The sequence below is a fragment of the Dipteris shenzhenensis genome, chromosome 4 (assembly GCF_047967505.1).
Source record: "Dipteris shenzhenensis isolate YYH24624 ecotype China chromosome 4, Dip_SZ_1.0, whole genome shotgun sequence".
NCBI classification, from domain to species: domain Eukaryota; kingdom Viridiplantae; phylum Streptophyta; class Polypodiopsida; order Gleicheniales; family Dipteridaceae; genus Dipteris; species Dipteris shenzhenensis.
The window spans coordinates 36,278,433-36,303,297 of record NC_141599.1 but is presented as its reverse complement, the minus strand read 5'-3'; the positions used below and the strand labels follow the sequence as shown (position 1 = coordinate 36,303,297).

The 24,865-nt window shown below is 45.0% G+C and overlaps 1 protein-coding gene across 1 annotated transcript in view; it reads left to right on the top strand.

Moving 5' to 3' along the window:
• Positions 1-24,865, top strand: part of LOC147902786 (phosphatidate cytidylyltransferase 1-like) — an 81,093-nt gene that overhangs the window by 53,275 nt on the left and 2,953 nt on the right. The window contains exons 5-7 of the mRNA XM_087373791.1: positions 22,374-22,530; positions 23,046-23,093; positions 23,415-23,501. Coding sequence (XP_087229917.1) covers positions 22,374-22,530; positions 23,046-23,093; positions 23,415-23,501 — 292 coding nt within the window. The remainder of the gene's footprint in view (positions 1-22,373; positions 22,531-23,045; positions 23,094-23,414; positions 23,502-24,865) is intronic.

The following is a 24,865-nucleotide window of genomic DNA, read 5'->3' as shown; positions in this document are numbered from 1 at the left end:
TTTTCCCTTAATTCTAGGGCCTTTTTGCACTCCTCTTGGTCCTACACATGCCACTAACAAAAATCAACACTTTAACCTGTTAAAGGTTAGACTAATGCATGCATTCTAGTTCTTGGACTATTTCTAGTCCCTTGTGGGCGTCCCCACATTTCTCTTTTTACCAATGCAAGGCAAAAGCTTCGTCCCAATTTGTTTTTTAAATTAGAGAAAAGAACTTTCTATTAATGCTTGAAAAAACAATGATACAAATGGGTAGTCCCTCAGGCACTGTTGGAGATATCATAGCGAAAGAGTGTGTTGGTGTGTAGTACTAGGTGATCTAGTACTAGTCTATTGTGTGAGTCATGTGTGAGTGCCACGTGTCATCATGGGACTTATCCCATATACACTAAATGATAGTGTGTGAGTGAGTAGCCTATATAAGGCTTGTACTTCACTTGTCATGAGATACTTGTCACCATGTTTCTAACGTGGTATCAGAGCCACCTTCTATAGCTGCCACGTCACCCTAGCCCTAACCCTAATCCTGCTTCAGCCCTTCTTCCTGCAGCCTGCAGCCGCCTCAACCCCTGCTCCATTTCGCCCCTTGTTCATTTCCACCTCTAGCTATCTCTTCCTTTCAGCTTATCTCACCTCTATTCAGCTCCTCCTTGCACCCGTTTGCATCAACTTAGAGTCTTCACAGCCTGCCGCCTCCCTCTGGATTGCTTAGGAGCTGTCTTGAGTGCTCTACGTTGTCTAGGCAGCCTCCATACTTGCTGGTCGGTTCATTGTGCTTGTACGGGTGGACCTTCAGGGCCGTTTTGGAGCTTTCCATCGTCAAAATCGGTGTCTTATGTGCTGTTGCTTCATAACTGCCTCCAACAGAGCCACTTCTGAGGTATTTCCAGCACTCCACCATACATATACCAGCCGACTTTTACTGTGGTGACCTACTGCAGCACTTTGAAGTGCCTTGCTGAGCCACTTTGCAGATTTTGAGACCCGCCTTTGCATCTTGAGCACCTGGAGCTATCGCCTAGCCATCCATATCAACCGACCTGCACATTTTGGACCTACGTGTGTATTTTGGAGTCCTTCAGGCCTTCGACCAATTGCTGCAACTATCTAGAGGAGCACCTCTTCAGCTGTCTTGCACACGTGGCAGCTGCTATGGCATTTTGGAGCTCCAAGGCCATTCACAAGTTGCTGGTCACATTTATTTAAGCATTTCTCAGGCTACTGCCCGCCTTCACGAAGTTCTCTTCAATCATGACTTCTTTGTCTTCAAGTTCCCTCGTCGTGGAGAAGTTCAAGGAGGAAGGCTATCCCACGTGGCAAACCAAGATGAAATTGCTGCTTATGCATGAAGGAGTTTGGGATGTTGTTGAGGATGACCAGGTTGAGTTACTTGATCAACAACATCAAAGGATTTGGAAGTAGCAGAATGCTAAGGCCATTGCCCTCATTGGTCTTTGCTTAGCTGACTCTCTCATCCATCATGTGGATTTCAAGTCAACAGCTAAGCAGATTTGGAGTCGCCTCGAGACCTTCTTTGGTACTAAAATCACTAACTCTAAAGTCTTTTTGAAGCTCAAATTTTATGATCTCAAAATGGAAGAGAGTGATGAGTTGAGTGATCATCTAGCCCGGGTTCAATCTCTTGTTCAACAACTCTGAAGTTTGGAATTCAACAACTTTGAAGTTTGAAAAGTGACCCTGATGATGAAGATAAGATGGCCATCCTTATGAAGAGTATCCAAGGAATTTCTCGCTTTGAGCACACTCTTGAAATCCTTCATCTTGCCACTACCACGTTTGATGATATGGTGGCACTCCTCATTGAGAAGGATCGTTGCAATAAGGAAGCTGCTCTTGCCTCTCCCATTGATCATGCATTTGCTTCCACAAGCAAATGGAAGACCAACAAGAACATTATTTGCGGATTTTGCAAGAGGAAAGGACACTGTTGCAGGTCCCTGATGTCCACGTGTATGCTCCATACTGCTCTCACCATCAGGAGCTCCACGACTTGCCAGGTACTCTTCTTGCTAGCCCATTGGCCCCGTCTGGATAGCTGCCCACATGGCAGCCTGTGTGCTGCCCACATGGCAGCCTGTGTGCTGCCCATGTGGCAGCCTCTACCTTTTGTTGTTGCGCTGCCCACATGGCAGCTCATGTGCTGCCCATGTGGCAGCCCCAATATCCCCTGGTCTACCTCCCCCATGCTCTCCTCATATGGGGGCTTACAGATGGGGAGGTGACCTATCCAATAATAGGGGCCTAGAAAGCCCAACCCTGGTCAAATGGATCCTCGTCGTCAAGTGAGGCCGTGAACCTCTGCTGTAGGTGCATGTATCTCCTTCGGGGACTCTTCAGGTTCAGCTGGTTCTTCAGCCAGAAGATTGGCATGATGCTGCTCTTCTTCCTGTGCTTTCTTCTTGAACGCAGGGTTCTCCAGCAAGAACAGATGGTGCATCAGTACGGAAGGGTATGGGATGCATATGTGGCTGCACGGGGCTGGTGTAGGCCTGGCAGGAGGCAAGGATGCTGCAGCAGAAAGGCGCCTGCATGCAGAAAGATGCGGGACAGATGGCGAAGGCTATGGGCAGGTGTGAGGCCTGCAAAAGGCCCTGGATCTGGGGCAGTAGGGCGCTGGCCAGTGGCGCAATGCCACGTGGCAGGTCGGCCCTGCAAATGGCCCTGAAAGGGCCTAGTTTTGTGAGCCCATGGGGAGGGCTGCTGGGTTGGCCAGTGGACCCCACAATGGGTCAGTTTTGAGCAGACTGGTCGGCCACTAAGGGGCTGCCAGTTGGTTACTACATGGGACCCTTGAGGGCCTATAAAAGGAGGGCCTCCAGCCCTCATTCAACATCATCTGGATCAGCTTTTTGACAGTAGACAGGAGCAGCAAGAAGGCAAGCCTTGGGCCTATCCATAGGAGGTGAAGGTGACCCTGAAGGAGCTGCAGACTGAGCTTGAGTGGCAGCCCACCTAGGCTGGTTTCCAGACAGCAAGGTGGAGAAGATCTTTGACGGAAAGTCTACTTACGCTTGAGGTGGAGCAGACGGGCTCGGCTCGAGTCTAGAGATAGCCAGCAGGTAAGATCAGAGGACCACACCATTGGTGGGACTCTAGATCTATCTCTTTTGTATTGTGTCCATTGCTTTGGACAGAAATATATTATTTTGGTTGTTTCTCTATATGGCTGGTTCATTGTCTATTGATGAGTCTGCACACCTATGCTATGCACATAAGTGTAAGAAGTTTGTGATTCCACACCCCACACCACACTGTGTGAGCTCCTGGGCTATTCTATCAGTCTTCGGCTATGCATACCCTCTGTTTGTCCATTTACCTATGCTATATGTGTTTGTGTTGAGTTAAATAAAGGTTCTCAGCCTTGAGTTGTCCCTCTAAATTGAATGTATTTGGAGTCAATAAGAGGTACTCTGCCCTCGGTTGTCCCCCACAAATGAATGTATTGTTTTTTACTTCGGTTGATGATATTGTCCACCCAGTTTAGAGTAAGGGGGGATGATGAGTGATGGTTTGCCCTTGCCGGTCGCAAGCTGAGTGAGAAGTCACTATCACACGAGAGGTGTTTCATAGTTGGACTTGCTCTTTGCAGTATTGGGGTCTCACACTCTTTGCTTTGAAGTGGGGTGTTGGAGATATCATAGCCAAAGAGTGTGTTGGTGATCTAGTACTAGTCTATGTGTGTGAGTCATGTGTGAGTGCCTAGTGTCATCATGGGACTTATTCCACTAGGTGCTAGTGTGTGAGTGAGTAGGCTATGTACTTCACTTGTCATGAGATACTTGATGAATGAATGAAAGCCTTCTTCATGTCTTCATTTGAGCATTATTTCCTCACACCCTAACATTCTCTCTCTCTCTCTCTCTCTCTCTCTCTCTGTGTCCATCATGTTTCTAACGGGCGTTGATCATGGGAAACATAATAAAAAAACTGGCTAAAAGGGAATTGGCCTGTTTCTAGAGAACCCAACTCACTCTTGTTTTTAGAGAACCCAACTAACTCCTAGGGAATCTCTAGAGCAGGGGCTAACAACCAGGGAGGGAAGCCATACAACCAACAAATCCCTTGTGGTGTGAAAATATAAAGTATACTTGTAGGCCAAGCCTTACACAAATGCTCCCGTCTTTTGGCGATCTCTGGCGCGTAAGGTGTAGATTATATCTTGCCGAATGGCAACTAGAGTGACTGTTAGTGGAACAAAGTGCTTGATGGCTGTGGCAGACAATGGAAGCTCAGAAATGAGTGGGAGAAAGTAAAAAACGAGCTGCTGTATTGAAAATATTGCTACAATGAATGGAGGCTCAAGAGGGAGCGAATATGACAAAACCCTAAGTGGACTAAGTATCCTAATTGAACTAGGTGGTACATGAACTAACTGTACTAACAGTCCTAACTAAATGTAACTAAGCTACGAGGCACATACCAAGGAATAAGTGGCACCTATGGATAGCCCATATAATGGCCTACAAATCCCCCTCCATGGTATGGGCTGAAGTATCCTGGACATGGCTTAGGATATCTGAATATCTAATGTCATGGTTGCACATGTTTGTCCTATAGGGATATAGCAACCTATGACTATACAGAGTACAACAGATCAAGTCACACAAGGTACTAAGTTTAAAGCTTGCCGAAAAGCTTCAAACTTAGGTCGAGGTAGAGCCTTTGTAAAAAGATCTGCCAAGTTGTCTTCAGTGGGAACATAAGACAACTGAATATCTCTTGCTGATAATCTCTCTCTGACATAGTGAGAGTGAACCTCAATATGCTTTGTGCGAGCATGGAAAACATGATTCCGTGCAACAGCCAAAGCACTTTGACTATTTGTGAAGATGAAGGTAGGAGCAATCTGACATGCATAGAGATATGCAAGTAACTTCCGAACTCCACTGTAGCTGTAAAAGGTGCTCTGTACTCAGCTTCACAGCTAGAAGTAGCAACTGTACTCTGCTTCTTGCTGAACCAAGAAATGCATGAAGTACCAAGCACGGAATAGTTGCCACTATGTGACACACAAGTGTGCGAACAACCAGTCGAATCACTATCAGTGAATCCATGCATGACAAGTGAAGTTTCAGCCCCATAAAGAAGGCCTAAATGCTGAGTGCCTTTGAGATATCTGAAGACACTCTTCATGGCATGCCAATGATGCGTAGAGGGGCTGTGCATATATCTGCTCAACTGTGAGACAGCATACTGTAGATCAGGTCTCATATGGCATAAAGAAATCAAACAACCAACGGCTTGCTGATAGAGAGTGATATCACTGCACAGCTGCCATCCTCAAAAGAGAAATGAAAACTAGGCTCTAATCGTGTGGATACTGGCTTGCAATCCACAAACTGAAAATGCTGCAAAAGCTGTCCAAATACATGGATTGTGACATCAAAATGCCCCTCTCACTGCTAGCAAATTGGATACCCAGATAGTAGTGCAAAAGACCAAGATTAGACATAGCAAATGTTTTCTGCAAATCAAGCTTAAAATCTGCAATTTGCTTAGCATGTGTTCCAATCACAAGCATGTCATCCGCATACAGGACTAAAATCAGCAAATTTGTTCCACTCTTGCGGATGTAAAGTGTAACCTGTGTGGGGCTGTTCTGAAAACCAAGGGTGAGCAAATGAGTACGTATCTGGGAATACCAAGCCCGAGGTGCCTGCTTCAATTTATAGAGGTTTTTCTTTAAGCGGCAGACTTTGCTTTTAGAACCTTCAACCTCAAAGCCAGGAGGTTGGAAAGCATAGACCTCTTCTTGCAAATGCCCATGAAGGAAAGCTGTCTTGATATCAAGCTGATGTACCTCCCAATGAAAGTGGGCAGTAAAGGCAATAACAATGTGAATAGTAATGAGCCTGGAAGTGGGGGCAAAAGTCTCCTCAAAGTCAATGCCTTGCTGCTGAGCATAGCCCTTAGCAACAAGATAGGCTTTGTAACGGTCCACTGAACCATCAGCTTTCCGTTTAATTTTATAAACCCACTTAGTTCCAATGGTATTCTTGCTAGGAGGCAAATCACACAACTCCCAAGTGTTATTCTGATGAATAGAATCCAATTCAGCTTGCATAGCCTTCAACCAACAATCATTCTGAAAGGCATCTTTATGGCATAATGGCTCTTCATTACATGTTGTAGCAACCAAAGCATAAGCAACCAAACTAGCATGCTCTATTCGGACAGCTGCTCTAGTACGGATTGGCAGAGGAGTATCTTGTTTGCTGCTTTTAATGTGTCAAGGAGCCAACAGGGGACCTTTTTGGGCTCCTAGATTTCAGCTCTTTCTTGGTCAATAGCCCTGTGCACATTGTCCTGATCAATTGGAGGCATATTAGGCATGAATATCATGCTGAATATCTGGCTGCACATGTGGCTGCAAATGACCAACAGATGGAGGAGGTACAACCTCAGATGGAACATCATCATGAGCATCTGACAGAAACAAAGGCATCAAGCTGTCAAAGATTCTTGAGGCATCAACAACGGGCATTTTTGACAGTCCAGCAAAGGCATAGTGGAAGATTCATCAAACACAACATCCCGACTGACAAAACACTTACCCGTGCGGGGCTGGTAGAGCTTATAGCCCTTGCTCTTGGAGCTATACCCAATAACAATGCACTTGACAGCTTCATCATCAACTTGGTGCGTGTTTGAGAAGGCACATGGGCATATGCTAAGCATCCAAATGTCCTCATGTGAGAAATGCGAGGCTTACGACTTGTCCAAACCTCATAAGGTGTGATAGTTTGCAATGCCTCTGTGGGACATCTGTTCAAAATGTAATTAGCACACATGACGGCATCCAACCACTTGTTAGGCAAATGTTTGCCTTTCAACATGCATCTGGCCATTTCCTGATCTATACTTTCGCTCAGCCACGGGGTTCAGTTGAGGAGTATAAGGCACTGTGCATCGATGATGTATACCACGGGAAGCCAAAAAAACAGCAAACTCCTTTGACATATATTCACCCCCCCTGTCTGTATTAAGGTGAGCAATGTGTAGCCCACTCTCATTCTCAACCAATGCAATAAAATGCTTGAAGCATGAAGAAACTTCAAATTTGGATTTCAAGGCGAAAATCCAAGTATGCTTGGTGAAGTCATCAATAAAGGTGACAAAATAATAGAATCCCCCAAGAGCTGCAACTCGCATGGGTCCACAAACATCACTATGAACTAGATAAAGCTTGCGTGAGGCACCTACTCTCCCATCCTTGGGAAACGAAGAATGGTGCATCTTTCCAAGCAAGTAATGGAGGAGGTCCAACCGTATGATACGGTTGATCTCATCTCGTGGGATCATCTGGGGTGGTGCATCCAGACTGTACTGAAAGGGAGGAAGTCTGGCCATTTGAATGCCATGACTACCAAACCATGTGGATATCCGTGCGTACCATGCCGTATCAACACCACTCTCTGCTAGTCGTCTGGAGGACTCTAATGCTAACCTTGGTAGTCTTCACTGGGGTAAGGACCAAACTCTGTGGAGGAACGTCACTGTCTAAAGGATGGCATCAACCTGGAGAGGGGTCATGTCGAAATTTGCCTGTATAATTTAATGAGCGAGTGAGGGTTTACTCCGAATTATCCTGGATCCCATGGTCACCTGTAGTCTCTCAAATATCTTCCACTCCGTTGCTGAAATATCACTACCCTAGAAAGGTGTTGCATACATGGCAGTCGGTCTCACCAGCGTGTCACATGGAGAGAGAGAGAGAGAGAGAGAGAGAGAGAGAGAGAGAGAATGTCACGAGGACGTAAAATTATGGGACTTTTGATTTGCGACTCCCGTAATTTGCACGTGACTGCCTTGAGCCTCTGGGGCGCGAGGGTCCGGCCATGCGACGAGACTTGGGGAATTAAAATTCCTAGTGGGCCGTTGTAAATAGTGAATGTGCGCCCAGTTACTAGGCAATTAATTCAAAGTGTGCAACAGGGGGGCCAAAAGAGTGGTGCAATTAAAAAACACTGCTTTTTGGAGCCTAGGGCTTTAAAAGGGGGAAGGAGCCCTTCTTTTGGATGCAGTTGGCCAAATTTGTTTTAGAGGAGCTAGATCATCAGCTTGGAGCTTCCAGAGCCTGCCAGGGAAATTCATTTTTACCCAAGGGCCAGTTTCAGGTGATCCAGAGCTTGCCAGGGAAATTACCTAGGGCTTAGTTTCAGGTGATCCAGAGCCTACCAGGGAAATTCGTTTTTACCCACAGGCCAGTTTTAGGTGAATCCAGAGCCTACGAGGGAAATTCGTTTTTACCCAGGGGCCACTTTCAGGTGATCCAAAGCCTGCCAGGGAAATTCGTTTTTACCTAGGGGCCAGTTTCAGGTGATCCAGGGCCTGCCAGGGAAATTCGTTTTTATCCAGGGATCAGTTCCAGGTGATCCAGGGCCTACTAGAACAAATCGCGATTGATCCAGGAGCCTGTTGCAGGTGGCGATTTCTGCCAGGGTGTCTGTTCCGGTTTGCAATTTGCTTTTGGGCTCTTCTAGGCTGTTCCAGGTGCCTGTAATTGGTTCTAGGGCTGTTTCAGGGGTTCATGACTTGATCAGGCTGCTCCGGGTGAAATGCAACTTGCTTTTTCAAGCTTTCAGGCTCTGTAGGAGATTTCGACCTGACTTTCTGGGTGTTGTGACTGGTTTTGGTAACTTTCTAGGCGTGGGTGTTCGCTTCTAAGCTGCTCTTGGGACTGTGCGAGAGCAGAATCAGCTTATCTCCGCAGGATCTTGGTTTTCTAGCCAGGGTGACCTTTCTTCTGTGGATTCCAGGTAGAAGAAGACTTGTCTTTGCTTGCTTTTTCCGTTCCCAAGTTGGTTGCCGGCTAGTTATTGTGTTTGGGTTTCTTTCCTCGCGAAGAAGGGTTGATTTATGCTGTTGCGCGGTGGCCAAGGAGGCTATAGACTGTGGCAACCCGCTCGGAAGTGTTTGGTTGTTTTACCAGAGTTCAGCTGTTGAGGGCTTTGTCTTGCAGTTGTTCAGCCGTGTTTGGCTGGTTGGGCACTTGGATGTGCGATTGCAGGAGTGGTTCAGACAGTGGATGCTATTGGGGTCTTTGTTGCATACTTTGGTTGGCTGAGGATACAGGATTGCCTAGTGATTGGATGCCGTTCACCGTTTGAAGTTGAGCAGGGAATTACAGGGTGGGCTGGACTGGAAGTCTGAGGGCGTTGGTTTGCTTGTGGAGCAGCTTCCGAGAGACCTTTGTAATCAGCCTCTTGGCTTCAAATGAATGTTAAGTAAATACCGCAAGGGACTAGCGTTTGGGGCCAATCAGTGTCTTTGTTTCTGAGTAGGAGCGCTCTAGCTCCCCTGTGATTTGTGGTGTGTTGCAAATTTGTTTGTCTATTTATTGTATATGCTGTATTTACGTGGATCCTACCACCCTTTACGTTGTTGAGGCTGGTTTGAGTGGTTCCATTGCCAGGATCCATCTAACTTCTTCAAGAGGGGAGCCTGTGGTTGGCTTGGTGCAAGTCCAGCAGACTAGGTTAAGAATATAGGATACTATTCAGTAAATATGCCACAAAAGGAGAGATCTGTGAGCCTTTCCGAAGAGGAAGAGCAGATGTCTCAGCCTCTTGGAGGTGATCAGGGTGCAAGAGCAGTGTCACCAAAAAACACGTTTCTGGGCACCGAAACGCGAAGAAACGTGTCTAGCAGAAACGCTTCTTAGAAACGCTTGAATCGGCCATTTAGGGCGAAACGCCTGGTTGTCAAAATTTTCGCGGTGACGGGTTTATTTTCGAATTTGGCCGCCATTTTTGTTTTTTGGCTCCTCTCCCGCGCCGCTCCACTGCTTGCCTTGCTCCTAGTGCTTACCATCTACTCTACCTTCTACTCTACCCTCTACTCTCCTCAACTGTCTACTCTCTACTCTACTTTACCCTCTACTCTAGTCTCTACCCTCTACTCTTCTCTACGCTATACCCTCTACTCTACCCTCTCCTCTTCTCTAGCCTCTATTCTCTACTCTACCCTCTACTCTAGAGTCTACCCTCTACTCCAGAGTCTAGAGTCTACCCTCTACGGTCTACCCTCTACAATCTACTCTACTCTACTCTCTACTCCAATACCATGGCCTCAAGACGTGCCGGTGGACCGAGTGGAAGCACAAGGCGGGATGTATGGCAGGATACCGTTTTTATAAAGAGATATGGCACATCTGGCATGAGGAGGTCAGTATGCAAGTTTTGTGGTGACACTGTGATGGGATTTGCCCCTCGAGTTCGAGCACATTTTTTATGGATCGGAGGCCATGGTAAGAGTGCTTGCCATGCCATTCCAGAGTGGATCTTCTTGGCATATGGAGGTACCCCATCCAAATTTGCTGAGATCCCTCCTCCATCCCGTGATCAGAGATCAAGTTCTTCAAGCTAATGTGTTGGTTGAGTTGCAGAGGTTGGGCATAGAGGCAACCGTCACTCTCACATCATCCCAATCAGATACTGGGAATGTGGAGTGTTCTCACTCACAGCAGGAGGGGCATGGGTATACTCCATCTACATCGACATCAAAAGTGCATGGAAGTGCCTCTACTCAGCCTCTACATGGCACCACTCCATCGGCATCCGTATCAGTTGGGCTGTCCGCTATGCCATCAGCTCCTCCACGGCCTCTTGCCAAGAGGCCGCGTGGTCCAGCAGCTCTCACTTCGAGAGTTACTCCTATACAGGCTGCTTGGGCACCACGCCTGAAGCAAGAGGCTGAAATTGCAAAGGAGCAGTTTTTGTACGCTTGCAATATTCCCTTCAATGTTGCAAGGACTCCTACCTACAAGAAGTTTTATCATGCACTTGTAGCTGCTGGTAGAGCAGGAGCATCATACCTTACATCTGCTAGTTCTGAGACTCTCCGCACCACACGTTTGAAGAAGCAAGTGGGATTAATTAAGAAAGACATGGAGGGACTCAAGGAAGCTTGGACTCGGTATGGATGCACCATAGTCTCCGATGGATGGAGTGACACGAAGAGGAGACTTAATATCTTGGTCACTAGTAGTGTGGGAAGCATATTCTTGAGGGTGGTTGATGCTTCACATGCCGGTCTTCACATCACCGGAGAGTGGATATGGGGTCATATTGAGGCAGCCATCAAGGAGGTTGGTGAGGACAATGTGGTGCAAGTCATCACCGATAATGGCTCCAACTGCAAGAGAATGGGAAGTCTTCTTGAGAAGAAGTATCCCAAGATAGTATGGACACCTTGTGTCTCACACTCTCTTGATTTGATGATGGAGGATATTGGAAAGCTGCCTTGGGTGTCTAGTGTGGTTGAAAAAGCAATGCAGCTAGTGACATATATCACTCGTAAGCCACATGTACTGGCCCTATTCAGAAGGGAGTGTAAGTGGGAGCTTGTGAGACCCTCAAAGACACGCTTTGGCTACATCTTCCTGGTTCTTAGCAGGTATGATTGATGAATCATGATTCAATTTTCATCATTCAAGAATCAATTCCTCAAATTATTCATTGTTTAAATTTGTTTAAACTTTATCATTCGTAAGCTGGTTAAGAACAAAGAGAGTCTTCGTCGCATGATGACCAGTTCAGATTGGTTGGATTGGAGTGACTCGAGATTGCTTGCTGGACAGAATGTCGAGGGGATAGTCTTCGACAATCAGTTTTGGCAGGAAGCCCTTTGCATTCAGATGTCCATAGAGCCCTTGTGCTTCGTGCTTCGAATCTTTGACCATGAGGGTTGTACTATGGGCTTGCTATACGAGTCCATGTTGAAGCTTCGAAAAGCAACGGAGGATTGTCCTATTGAGATCCTCAACCAGAGCAGGTACATACAAGTTGAAACTTGAAAGTTTAATACTCAGTTCTCCTAGCTCTAGCCTCTAACTTAATTCCTTTTGGTAAATTTTGAGAAAGGATGACATATTAGGAATTTGGAGGAAGAGATGGGATTGGTTTCATAGGCCAATCCACACTGTTGCACATATGCTCCATCCCTTGTGGAAGGAGCCTGCTAAATGGAAAGATCGGGTGCTTGTGAACGGATGGACCCGATACTTGGAGAAAGTATGCGACTCATCGGTCCAGAATAGGTGAGGTAGCATGGCGTACAAGTTTGCAGCCTGCTCACTACTAAGTGCTTTGTATTATCATTTATGATTTATGATTTATCTAATTATTTATATTGTCTTCTTCTGTATTGCAAATTGCAATAGCATTGAAGAGGACTGGTCATTTCTCCCATGCAATTGCCAAGGAAAGAGACAACAAGCTGTTGGCTCTTACTTGGTGGGAGAAATTTGGGATTTTGAATCCCTTATTGCAGAACTTAGCTCTCCGCATTCTCTCGCAAGATTGCACATCAAGTCCAGTTGAGAGGATATGGAGCATATGTGCAGACATACACACCAGGAAGAGAAACAAGTGAGTTCTAAATTCTTATAGTTCTTATTTATAGGCTATAGCGTCAAGCTTGTAACATTTTGAAAAACAATTCTTAAGTCGTCAGAATTGACTTCTTTATGCTTTGTAAACTATGTCAGGTTGAGCGTGGAGCAGCTCAATAGGTTGGTATATGTCAATGCCAACCTACATCTGATTGAGAAGTACAGGTTTGTAGAGCAGATGGTACCGGTAGCATCGACTGGAAGCCCATCCAGTCCATCCTAACAAGATTAAGCTAAAACCTGTCGACATGTCCATCATTCAGCACAGTCGAGAGAATGACGATGCTTACGAGTTCCTGCGACAGGATATGCTTCGATTCCGACGTCAAACATGTTCGATGGCTCGAGCTCGTGCACCACGAGTACGTGGTGCTGCTGTTGCAGAGGATACAGGGACTCCTCAAATTCGTGGTTATCAACGTCGAGCACGAGCCTCACGAGGGGGATCGCAAGTATCTGTTCTTGCATCGTCATCCTGAGGACGTCGAGGCAAAGATGAGCCAGAGGAGGAGGAGGCATTGGTAGACAGTGCGGACTCAGAGAACTCAGATCAGTTGCGAGCCCCTGCTTGGTTCGAGGGTGGCACTTCCTCTTCCTCCACAGAGGATGCAGATCCATCTGCTGATTCCAGTGCTGATGATGACAGTGATGAGGCAACAGAGCTTGGAGAGGGCAGCAGTCCCTAGCTCTAGAGAGTCGAGACTAGAGTGTAATGTGTAGTTATTAGCAGCTAGCTTGCAGGCGACAGACTTTGATTATGTATACAGTTTACACCATACAGTTACTAGTATATCATTATGGCATGTTACATGTATGATGTAAACATTAATACGTAATACATTTTGTTATATTTTGAATCTTGAATCTTGAATCTTGAATCTTGAATCTTGAAATTTGATTTTGAAATTTGAATTATAAAGTTAAAAGTTTATTGTTTGAACTATGGACCATGGGCCATGGCATATGCTAGTAGCCATATGCACTTGCAACTAATTAGTTAATAGTAATTTGTAAATTGTAAGATCTGTCTTTGTAAATCTCAATCTATAGGCTGCGTGACGCGTCTTTTTACTCTTTCAACTGTCTAATATGTGTGCATTGTGTGCACAATATGGATATCTAAGAGCTCTTTTGAGAGAGAGAGAGAATTTGAAGACAATTATTTATGAAGTATATATAACTTCTATAAATTATAGTATTTTTAGGCGTTTCTGGACGAAACGCCTGTAAAAATCTAGAAACATTTCTTGTGACACTGTGCAGGAGAGGAGACCCGGCATGTTGTAGAGCATTAGGATGATTGGAGATCGGATAGATGAGGAGGATGTGGAACTATTCAAGGCATAGATGCAGAGTTTCATGAGTGCTTTCACGCAGCTCACACAGGATCCTCGCTTCCAGAAGATGATGAACTCAGATGTGCAGCTGAAGAAAAGGAAGCCTGATGATGGGGATAGGGATGTTGAAGCTAACAGGTGACCACATGTCACTTTCAGGATCAGCCCTCTCAAATCCCCTATGGTCACTAGCAGTCTAACACGATTCCGGGACTCAAGGTAATAATTTTCAGTCCATGGTTTCCGGACAGCAAGGAGTTTTGGCAAACCCGGTTCAGCCAGGTTATTTTGGTGGTGGTTCAGTGTTTCAGGCTATGGTCAGCCCACAAGCCCAATTTTCAGGTATGCTTGCTAGTCAAACAGTTGGGTTTCAGTCTAGTTTACAGCCCATGGGATAGAACATGATGTATGCAAATGTTGTAGCAGCCCCAGGGATGCAAACAAGTATGCCTAATGTAGCAACAGGTAGCCTTGCTTTGGGAAATATGCAAAATTTGGGTGCTGGTCTGAATAGTACAGCTTTTCGAGTGAGTGCTGCCGTCGCGTTTGCTGAGGCACCTGTTTATGACAATTTGGCACCTCAGGGGAAGTTGAAGGACTTTACAGAGGCAGGTGCAGCCGTGAAATTTGAGACATTTAGTGGGGTGCAGGACAAACTCAAGGCCTTGCCCTTTTTGCAGCAATTCGATGCAGCTTACACAGGAGGGAATTTCACAGAGTCATCTAAGATACGCCGGGCTACTAGTTTTCTAAAGGGGAATGCACTTCAGTGGTGGACCACGATGCTTATGCAAAACATTGCACCAAACATGTGGATAGGTTTCAAGCAGGTTTTTTCAGGTGTGTGGCTTACCACGACTTTTGAAGTAGATATCATGATTGCGTGGCATGAGCTGAATTCCATTAATTGTCGCAATTTAGAGGAGTATAACAGCAAGTTTTGGGCGGTTTTGTTGCCTGTTAGCTCCTACCGGCTTGTTCCTTTCACTGAGCAGGTTGAGAAATATTGTTGCGGGCTGCCTAAGGAGTTGAGAGACTATTGTACAAAGAATCAAGTCTCCAATATGTCTCAGCTTATCGAGAATGCTAGTATGGCATATGCTTTGATGCAAGGGAGGACTTCTGGGTTCAAAGGTGGACAAAGGCAGGAATCTAAGAATGGATCTCGCGGGGATAAGTCCGATAGAAAAGCTAATCGTCAAAAGGATGAACGTAATCGCTTGTCTCCAAAGGAACGACGTGCTTTATGTGAAGCTGGCAAGTGTTTTATTTGCCAAGAGGAGGGACATCGGTCTAGAGATTATCCCAACCGTAAGAGGAAGCCGGCTAGTGACACGGATGAGCCACGGAATGTTCTGAAGGGCAAGAGTTCCTAATTACACAATGGGTCGTTTACTGGCTGGTTTTGTATAGTGCTGTATACAGGTACTTGTAAAAAGAATTTTGTATGGCAGAGTCTGCCTCTCTTTTTGGCATCCGATTCTGGATGACGTATGTTATACGGTTTACAGGATGGTGTTTTCCCTGCTTCTTTTGGATGCTCTTTTGTCATGAGGTTTCGACAAAATGAGATTGCTATTTTTGTCATGAGGTTTCGACAAAAATAATCGACAAAAATAAGAATGCTATTTTGCCATGAGGTTTTTGTAAAATATGCATTTTATTCTTGTCATGAGGATTCAACAAGATGGGAATGCTCTTTTTTGTCATGTGGTTTCGACAAAAAGAGAATGTTCCCCTAGACCTTGGTTCCGGATGCGTAATTCTTGGAAGTGGTCTATGTCGTGCATTGTTGGCCGCGATGTACATGGTATACTAGTCACAGTGGGTGTACTAGTCGCTTGGTTGCAATGCTATACGGATTTGTTATCTGCAGCTCTACAAATCATATATGCATGGTTGGTGATCTGTTGGCGGCATGGTTGGCTGTCCACTCAGATTTGGATTTGATATCTCAGGTACTTCGGATGTTCATGATGTACCACTAGTGTGGGTCTGAAGAGATGGCCATAGGTGGGTAAAGCATGCATGAACTATCCCTGGGAAGTACAGTCTGAGTATCTATGTGCATGCATTAAGTGCTTACATATGCTCATGATGTACCATTGGCAGTGGGTCCTTAGGGATGGCCATACGTGAGGTGGATCGGACATCGTGGGGAGCATATTGTTTGTGAGTGCATGTATGCATGTATGCTTGTATGTGGAATGTTTGCTTGTCTTTTGCCTAACAAACATTGTAGTGTTTTCACTTGGTTCTCTTTTGCAGGCAATCGAGGACGTTTGCCTTCTTTCGAGAGGGGGGTCTTTCACGAGGACGTGAAATTATGGGACTTTTGATTTGCGACTCCTGTAATTTGCGCGTGACTGCCTTGAGCCTCTGGGGCGCGAGGGTCCAATCATGGGACGGGACTTGGGGAATTAAAATTCCTAGTGGGCCGTTGTATATAATGAATGTGCGCCCAGTTACTAGGGAATTAATTCCTAGGATCAAAGTGTGCAACAGGGGGGCCAAAAGAGTGGTGCAATTAAAAAACACTGCTTTTTGGAGCCTAGGGCTTTAAAAGGGGGAGGGAGTCCTTCTTTTGGATGTAGTTGGCCAAATCAGTTTCAGAGGAGCCAGATCATCAGTTTGGAGCTTCCAGAGCCCGTTAGGGAAATTCATTTTTACCCAGGGGCCAGTTTCAGGTGATCCAGAGCCTGCCAGGGAAATTTGTTTTTACCTAGGGGCCAGTTTCAGGCGATCCAGAGCCTGCCAGGAAAATTCGTTTTTACCTAGGGGCCAGTTTCATGTGATCCAGAGCCTGCAAGGAAAATTCGTTTTTACCTAGGGCCCAGTTTCAGGTGATCCAGAGCCTGCTAGGGAAATTCGTTTTTACCTAGGGGCCAATTTTAGGTGATCAGGGTCTGCCAGGGAAATTCGTTTTTACCCAGGGACCAGTTCCAGGTGATCTAGGGCCTGCCAGAGCAAATCGCAATTGATCCAGGAATCTGTTGCAGGTGGTGATTTCTGCCAGGTGTCTGTTCCAGTTTGCGATTTGCTTTTGGGCTCTTCCAGGCTGTTCCAGGTGCCTGCAATTGGTTCTAGGGCTGTTCCACGAGTTCATGACTTGACCAGGCTGCTCCGGGTGAAATGCGACTTGCTTTTTCAGGCTTTGCAAGAGATTTCGACCTGACTTTTTGGGTGTTGTGATTGGTTTTGGTAACTTTCTAGGCGTGGGTGTTCGCTTCTAAGCTGCACTTGGGGCTGTGCCAGAGCAGAATCAGCTTATCTCCACAGGATCTTGGTTTTCTAGCCAGGGTGACCTTTCTTCAATGGATTCCAAGTAGAAGAAGGCTTGTCTTTGCTTGCTTTTGCCGTTCCTAGGTTGGTTGCTGGCTAGTTATTGCGTTTGGGTTTCTTTTCTCGTGAAGAAGGGTTGATTTATGATATTGGACAGTGGCTAGGGAGGCTATAGATTGTGGCAACCCACTAGGAAGTGTTTGGTTGTTTGATTGCACGAGAGTTCAGCTGTTGAGGGCTTTGTCTTGCAGTTGTTCAGCCGTGTTTGGCTGGTTGGGCACTTGGATGTGCAATTGCAGGAGTGGTTCAGACAGTGGATGCTATTGGGGTCTCTGTTGCATACTTTGGTTGGCTGAGGATACATGATTGCCTAGGTATTGGATGCCGTTCACCATTTGAAGTTGAGCAGGGAATTACAGGGTGGGCTGGACGGGAAGTCTAAGGGCGTTGGTTTGCTTGTGGAGCAGCTTCCCAGAGACCTTTGTAATTAGCCTCTTGGCTTTAAATGAATGTTAAATAAATACCGCAAGGGGCGGTGTCTTTGTTTCTGAGTAGGAGCACGCTAGCTCCCCTGTGATTTGTGGTGTGTTGCAAATTTGTTTGTCTATTTACTGTATATGCTATATTTACGTGGATCCTACCACCCTTTACGTTGTTGAGGCTGGTTTCAGAGATAGAGAGAGAGAGAGAGAGATTTTATTCCTTTTTTTTGGTCGATTTTTTTTCTTGATTTGCTTGTTTATTTTTGCTCAGTCACCTTCTTCCTTTCTTCTTTATTTCGTGTATTCTTTCTCTTTTGTTTATTTGACGTATTTTTGTAAGCATTGGGCTTGCCCAAGAGACTTTGCGGGTCTTTAGAAACCCAGTATAGCTGCTTATGCTTGTGCACTGATGACGACATAAGTGTTGCTTTGCTTGCTATAAGTATGTCTTCCTTTTGTTTTTCAAAAAAATTTGTACCTCTTTTTTCTTCTCTTTCGTTTTCTCTTTTATTTTCTATGTAGATTTTTGGACTTTAGGACATAAAAAAATGTCGATTTGTACGTTTGGATATATTCTAGTCTTACAAAGGTAAATACATTATCTGCCTTTAATCAGCATTTTTGTGCAACATTTGTTTGGCCTGCCATGGCATCGGGCTCAACCATTCCAAACTTTTCTGAGATTGAAAAGTTGGATGGAGCCAACTTTCCAATTTGGAAAGTGAAAATTTGGAGTTATCACATAGCCTAGGAGATATGGGAGGTTATTGAAGGACGAAGCTAGGACCCACTAATGTCAAGGATTCAACAAGGAAGATTATGATCGCAATGAATCAAGACAAGTTCAGGGAGTGGAAACTGAAGCACACTCCATACTTATAGAGACGATTGCGAACGAATAATTCCCCATACCAATTAGTGGAGACAACCCATGCAGCATGGGAAAACTTTAAGGATCTCTATGAAATAAAAAAACTAGGGAGGATCATCATACTCTTGAATTAGTTGTTCAATGATGATGGAGGAGGGCTAGTCTACACATGACGTTTTAAGCCATTCTATGCCCAATAACAGGTCTACATGATCTAAGTGCATAACATAGCATTCCAAAATATCCTTATAGGCTTGAATCTTGATTGGAAGTGGATCACAAGAATGAGGGAGTGAGGACATTTACAAAAATACATGTCAAAGTAGTTTGAGAGGCTGTCTTTAACTTTGCAGGGTCCCGATTTGAGCTTTGGTGGCAGTCCTTGTGAGGTTTCTTGCTTCTTAGGGCAGTTGACCCAAGTGTGCTCACTCTCTTCACAAATAAAACTTCGCCCTTCCTTCCGAAGTGATCGAAGGAAACGCTCCTTGTTGCCCGTAGTTTGTTTCTGCTTTTTCTAAGAAGATACATCCAAAGACTTCACTTCTCCCATGCTAGAAGCTGGATGAAAGAACTTTCTTTTTTTTCTTTCTTTGTGTCTCGGTCATACCTGTCTTCTTGGTTGAGGCCATAGTATCATCATATATGCGCCAAAATGAATGGCCTCCTTTAGGGTAGAGCTTTTGTTATTCTTTACTTGCAACCTGTATGAATTGGGTAATCAAGCTACAAAGAAACCCAAGAGGGTAATAGGATCCATCGTTGTAGCCGGAGTCTGTAGATCCTTGAATTTTTGTAGGTATGTCTTGAAAGTCAGATTCTCCTTGGTCATATTAAGAGCTTTAAACTTGCCATGGTATCGTAATCGTTTTCCTTCTTGAGAAATTCAGCTCTGAAAGTCTCCTCAAACTCCGTCCAAGTGGTCGGTTGAGGCCCCAATTCCTTACACCAGAGAAGAGCTTTTCTTGCTAGGTATCCAACTGCTAATTGAATTCTTATGTCTAGAGAATAGGGATGGAAGTTGAAGTGTACTTGCCATTTATGGAGCCAAGTATCCACCTCCTCCTTGTGATCTTTCTGTTCCCTAACAAACTGAGCTGAAGTTATGTTCGGCAAGAACTGAAACCATGGCATCCATGTGAGTCAAAGCTTGAAGATGAGTCTGCACCGCAGTGATCTTTTGAACATCTGCTCATGATTCAAATTCAAACCTCAAATTTCGCCTCCAAACTAGTTAGGAATTGGTTGAAGGTGTCTTTGGTAACTAGATATCATAGTTGTCCATATCGACTTCTCTTTCAGACATGTGGGAAGGCTGGCTAGAATTGGCCATAAGGTGGTCCGCCTGAGGGAGATTGTTTACATCAGCCATGGTAAAAACCAGAAAGAGGAATACCCAAAAAGATGTAGAAGGATGTAACTGCAATAGAATTGCCAAAATTTTAATTGGAGAGAGAGGCGGCTAGTGCTCAGACTAGTCGACAACTGGAATAGGAGGGCGGCTAGCAGAACTGGTTGGCAGCTACCCTAACTGCTAGTCGGATGAGTGAACTGCTGTTCGAGTGAGCTAAGAGGCAATCGGCTGGCCGAATAGCCTGGCAGGCCAAACAGCCAGTGGGCTGTCCCAAATCAGGTAGGCGACTAAACCAGCAAGATGATGAATAGCCTGAACAACTATACGGCACTAGAGGGAAGGGATGGCGAGAAAGAGGCATCTGAGTGTCAGAAGGTAGGGAGGGCGAAAAGCGGCAAGTCGAATGCTCAACCCAATAGGCACTTGGTGAATCCTGGGCTGAATGCCTCTAAGCAAGCGAGCACCTATATTTATAGGTAAATCTTGAGCTTTTGTCTTGAAACTGGTGCCTCATCTTTTGAAAAAAACTAAACCTTCCAATTTTACATGCTTGCCTTGGGGGTTACCCTAACTAAAGCAGGATTGCTTTTCGTGATCTCCCATTCTCTTAGGGTAGGCGCCGAATTCCTGGAGCACCTTTGGGTTTTCCAATTAGGAACTCCACCCTGAACCACTTCCCCCAACTAGATTGCACCTTCAAACCTAAAAATCGCATTCAAGACTCCATCCAAATCCATGCGCCAATCTTCCCTCAAATTGGCCCCTTCCTCTCCAATGGAAATCGACTCTCCTCCCTTCTAAGAGACACCATTCTCAAACCTAGCCTGGACTCATCCTCCCACACACGGACAATACTCCACCCCTATGTGAGTGACGAAATTCAGTAGCCACTAGCAAAAATGCTGCAAAACGAATTTGGCACATACCTGGAAGGCCTTCTCCTACAACTAAATTGCCCTCCAGAAGTTGGCTCTTATACCAACTAACACAACCACGATCACTTCTGGAGATCCGGACATGCACAAAGCACAACAACCGATCATAGAACCACAAGGGGAAGGGTAGGCAAGCTCACCACCCAACCATGATGCTCATGGGTCTAGAACTCCTAGGATTCGAGCATCCCTCGAACCACAGGCGGGGTTGTTGGCACGAACATCTACATCAACCAGGCCACAACCACCCTGGTGTCCCATACCACCAAGAGGTGCTCGTAAGGCCTCAGGATTGTGCTGGGGATGCGGGCTACGCTAGAAAGCAGGTGCACGTCCGCAACACGGTCCAAGACCAGATTGGTAAGCAAGAGCCAAGCTTGCTTTGACTTGCATGACTGAAAACTGAACCCCTGGGTTCCTCATATAGGCTCGAGCCCAGTGCTCCTAAAAATAGCAGGAACCCTAACTTGTTCATTGCCCTTGCAAGTTGCAATTGCCTGTGTAGCCCCTAGCCTCTACCCAAACTATTTGAGCTAGTCGTGTGTGCCTAAGCACACATCAGGTACGATCCATGCACATGTCAGATGGCATATGTTCCTCAGTCATCGGAGCGAAGGATGAGGCCATAATCACCGCCAAAGATGAAGATGAAGATGGGTGTTCAAACATGGAGCCTGATGAGCTCGAAGTCACCAGTGGGATCATGACTTCAGACTTACATAGGTGTACGTCATTGGATTGTACTTCTTGTAGGTATCTATCTTGCGATAACGGCAAGCAACATCAAGCTGAGTTTTATTTATAAGCATAGTGTGGCTATCTTTACAGCTAGCCCTAGGGGGGAAAACCTCCTAACCGGAGGGAAAAGTGCCCCAAGTGTGAGTTCAACCCGTAAGGGGCCTTTTGAGCGCTAAATACTTGTTAACCTGCTTTACTTCTAAGTCACTTAAGCTTCTAGAGGATGCAGCAAGGAGGAGTTTCATCAGGATTGTAGTTGCAGCTATTTGAAATTGAGGCTTCCTCTTTTCTGAATTAATTTGGGCATCTCTCTAGATTGTCTCTCTTTGCATGTGGATCGTGTTCTGTTTCAATCTGGTTTTATGGTTTCTACATTACCCTCCTGCAAATTAGTGCATATGGCGGTTGTTCTTAAGTCTTTGAGATACTGTGCATTCTATGCCAACTATTTAGAAAGATGCCTCAGGTTTTGATATGTTTGGGAAGTTTTTGAAACGCTACATTTTGAAGCTAAGAATGGAGGAGGAAATTCTGGACAGCGGTGTACAAAACTAACAACTTGGATACCATGATTGTCAGAAAATCATTGAAGTTTTGACTTATGGAAAATTGATCACATATACATTTGCTTTAGTATGCTTGACTATCACCTTGTTACTGCCTTGTTTTCAGAGACTCTTACTGCACAAATTTGCAACTCTTTTTATCATTCCAGACTAATATTTGTCTTTGCGAATTTCTTCTGTTCCTGAGCTACCCCCTTTCTTTATTGTTAATTGCTCAAGGCTTCAACAATTTATCCTAAATTGCTTAAGATTATTGTGAAAGAGATTGAGCATGTTGTGAGACGGGACTTTGCTTTTGATTTCTTTCAGCTTCCTTTACAGCATCTCTGTATACTACTGTTAATTTGTTATCCATTCAAGTAATATGACGAGTTCTATCTTTGTTCTGTTTTGCAGGTTTCTTATGCCAGCGTCTTTGATTGTCATTAATGATATTGCAGCATATATTTTTGGCTTTTTCTTTGGTCGCACTCCTCTTATCAAACTCTCCCCCAAGAAGACATGGGAAGGTTTCATTGGAGCATCAGTAACGACTGTTCTATCTGCTTTCCTGGTTGGTTCCATCTCTTGCTGTGTGATCTCAAGATGGAGGTTCAACATGACTAGGGATGTAGTTTCCTGAGCATTTGCTGAATCAAGGATTTTAGCTGTGCCTTGTATGGGAGAGTGCTTTACATTTCAGATAAGAACGGATGGACTGCAAGTAGCTTATGCTCACGATGTCTCGGGACTACGTGTGCATCTTTTGTAGTCTGTAATGTCGAGCATTTGTGTTTCTCTCTCTGCTTCACAGCTTTCTTTGTATGCATCTACCTCCACATTATTAGCTCCTCCCTTACTCCTTTGGCCACCTCAAGCTGTCGCATATATTTGGTCTTTTGCACGCTGTTTTCTCCTCTTGCTTTCTTTTGTTTGTCCTCAAGAATAAGGACCTTAATCATTTTTAATCATTCATAATAAACTATAGTGATGTGCTATAGCTTCCCGGAGTCATTTCTTGTATCTGTTTTTCACCTATGCAAGTTCCCATTTGTGACGACTTAAATCATGGGCCATATTGTATTGCAGATAGCCAATTGGATGGGACATTCCTTGTGGCTGACATGCCCTCGAACGGTAAGGAGTATATTTTGTGTATTCTATGATTGACAAGCATTGTAGTATGAATATCTCATTCCTTTTTAATCAGAGTTGATAAGACACAGCACCATAGATCTCAAACCGAGCTAAGAAGTATTGAAGTTGTGTCTTAGGTGAAGTTTGTGATGCATTTGTGTCTCGTGGTAGCTTGTTTGATTGTGTAGGCCCTTCATTGTTTTTTTTAAACATGTACCAAGTGATCAAAAGTATGACAGCCTAATATGACCGTTAGGCTGTCACCTAGATTATCATGAGATGCAGCTGATTTTCTGTGCTTAACCAAATCTTCTAATGCAGGATCTGTCAACTGGTCCTTTAAACTGTGATCCTGGTCCTTTGTTCAAACCAACATGTTACTCTATACAAGGTTGGGTACCTTCATGGGTAAGCTCCAGACATCCACTTTCTGATGTAGTAAGAAACCTTATAATGTGATCAGAGAATCTTAAGAAGCAAATCCAGTTGTGTTGTGAGCATATTTCCTTTCATGATTTCTGGGTGATGTGTAATACAGATCTTTTTGTAGATTGATGCTAACAATAAGAATCAACCAGCTGAAAATTATGCTCAAGTCACTAAGGTGACTAGCTCGGTTAGTTGGAGTACTTGGAGTGATGATTCACCCGACGCTCAACTACTCTGAGAGATTATGTTTGAATATTTTGACATATTTCCTGAAGATCGATTCGTGGTCCATCATGAGATAAGGATATTTGAGAGAGATTGTTAGAAATGAACCAGACAGACGGTATCTTGCAGCGGAAGACTGATAGCGTCCCATGAATTACATGTGGAAGTGTTTAACTACGGAATCCAAAACTTATTTCCTTACGTGTACTCAACAACATGTGTCTGTTGAAGAAGTGTCCTCTATGTCAGTAATGCTAGCAAAGCGCCTAGATGGCTCCAAGTACTCATCACTGTCCTTCACCTTCACAAAGGTTTCCTACTCCTCTTCTGACCATCTCTCAATGTCAGACATCCTTGCCGTAACACCGGGGTTTGCATGCTTTACCTCAGCAACACGCGCCAAGAAAAGTTCTTCTCACATTAGCTTTCGACGACTCTGACTCTGAGATGGTCCCCTTCTTTTGATCAGCCTTCTTTCTGCAATCCTTCACCAAATGTCCTGGCTCATCACAATAGAAGCACTTCTTTTCTTTCTTCCTCTTCTTCTTGTTTTCTTCGTTTGAACAGCCCGCTCCATCATCAGGCTTGTCTTTCTTGGGCTTGTCTTTGTCAGGCTTACCCTTACCCTTGCCTTTGCTCCTGTCCTGAGCTATAAGGGCTTTTTCATCGGTTCCTTCTTGCTGCAAAAGCAATGGTACCAGCTCCTCAAGGCCACCCTCTGTCCTGCAATCATCGTAGTAGTTAAAAACTGCTTGAGCTTCTTGGAAGTATGCCAAGCAATAGCCTAGCCATCCTTGTCGAACTTTCCCTTTGAGCAACTGCCGCCAACTGATCCCGCACCACCTTCATCTTGGTGATGTGATCCTGTATTGAATCCCCCTCATCCATGCTCATGCCATAGAGCTCCGTCTTGAGATCCAGAATCCTCGCTTGGTTGTTGAGCTCATACATGTCCCTCAAGGTGGTCCAGGCCTCGAAGGAAGTGTCTATCGTCTGTATGTGAGGAAACACAACATCTTTCGTGGTGCCAATGATAGCCAAGGCGTCCGCATCACGGGTTTGCCAGGCTTTCACTAACACTGGGTCTGTTGGTGTAGTTATCGACGTTGTAGTCTCGG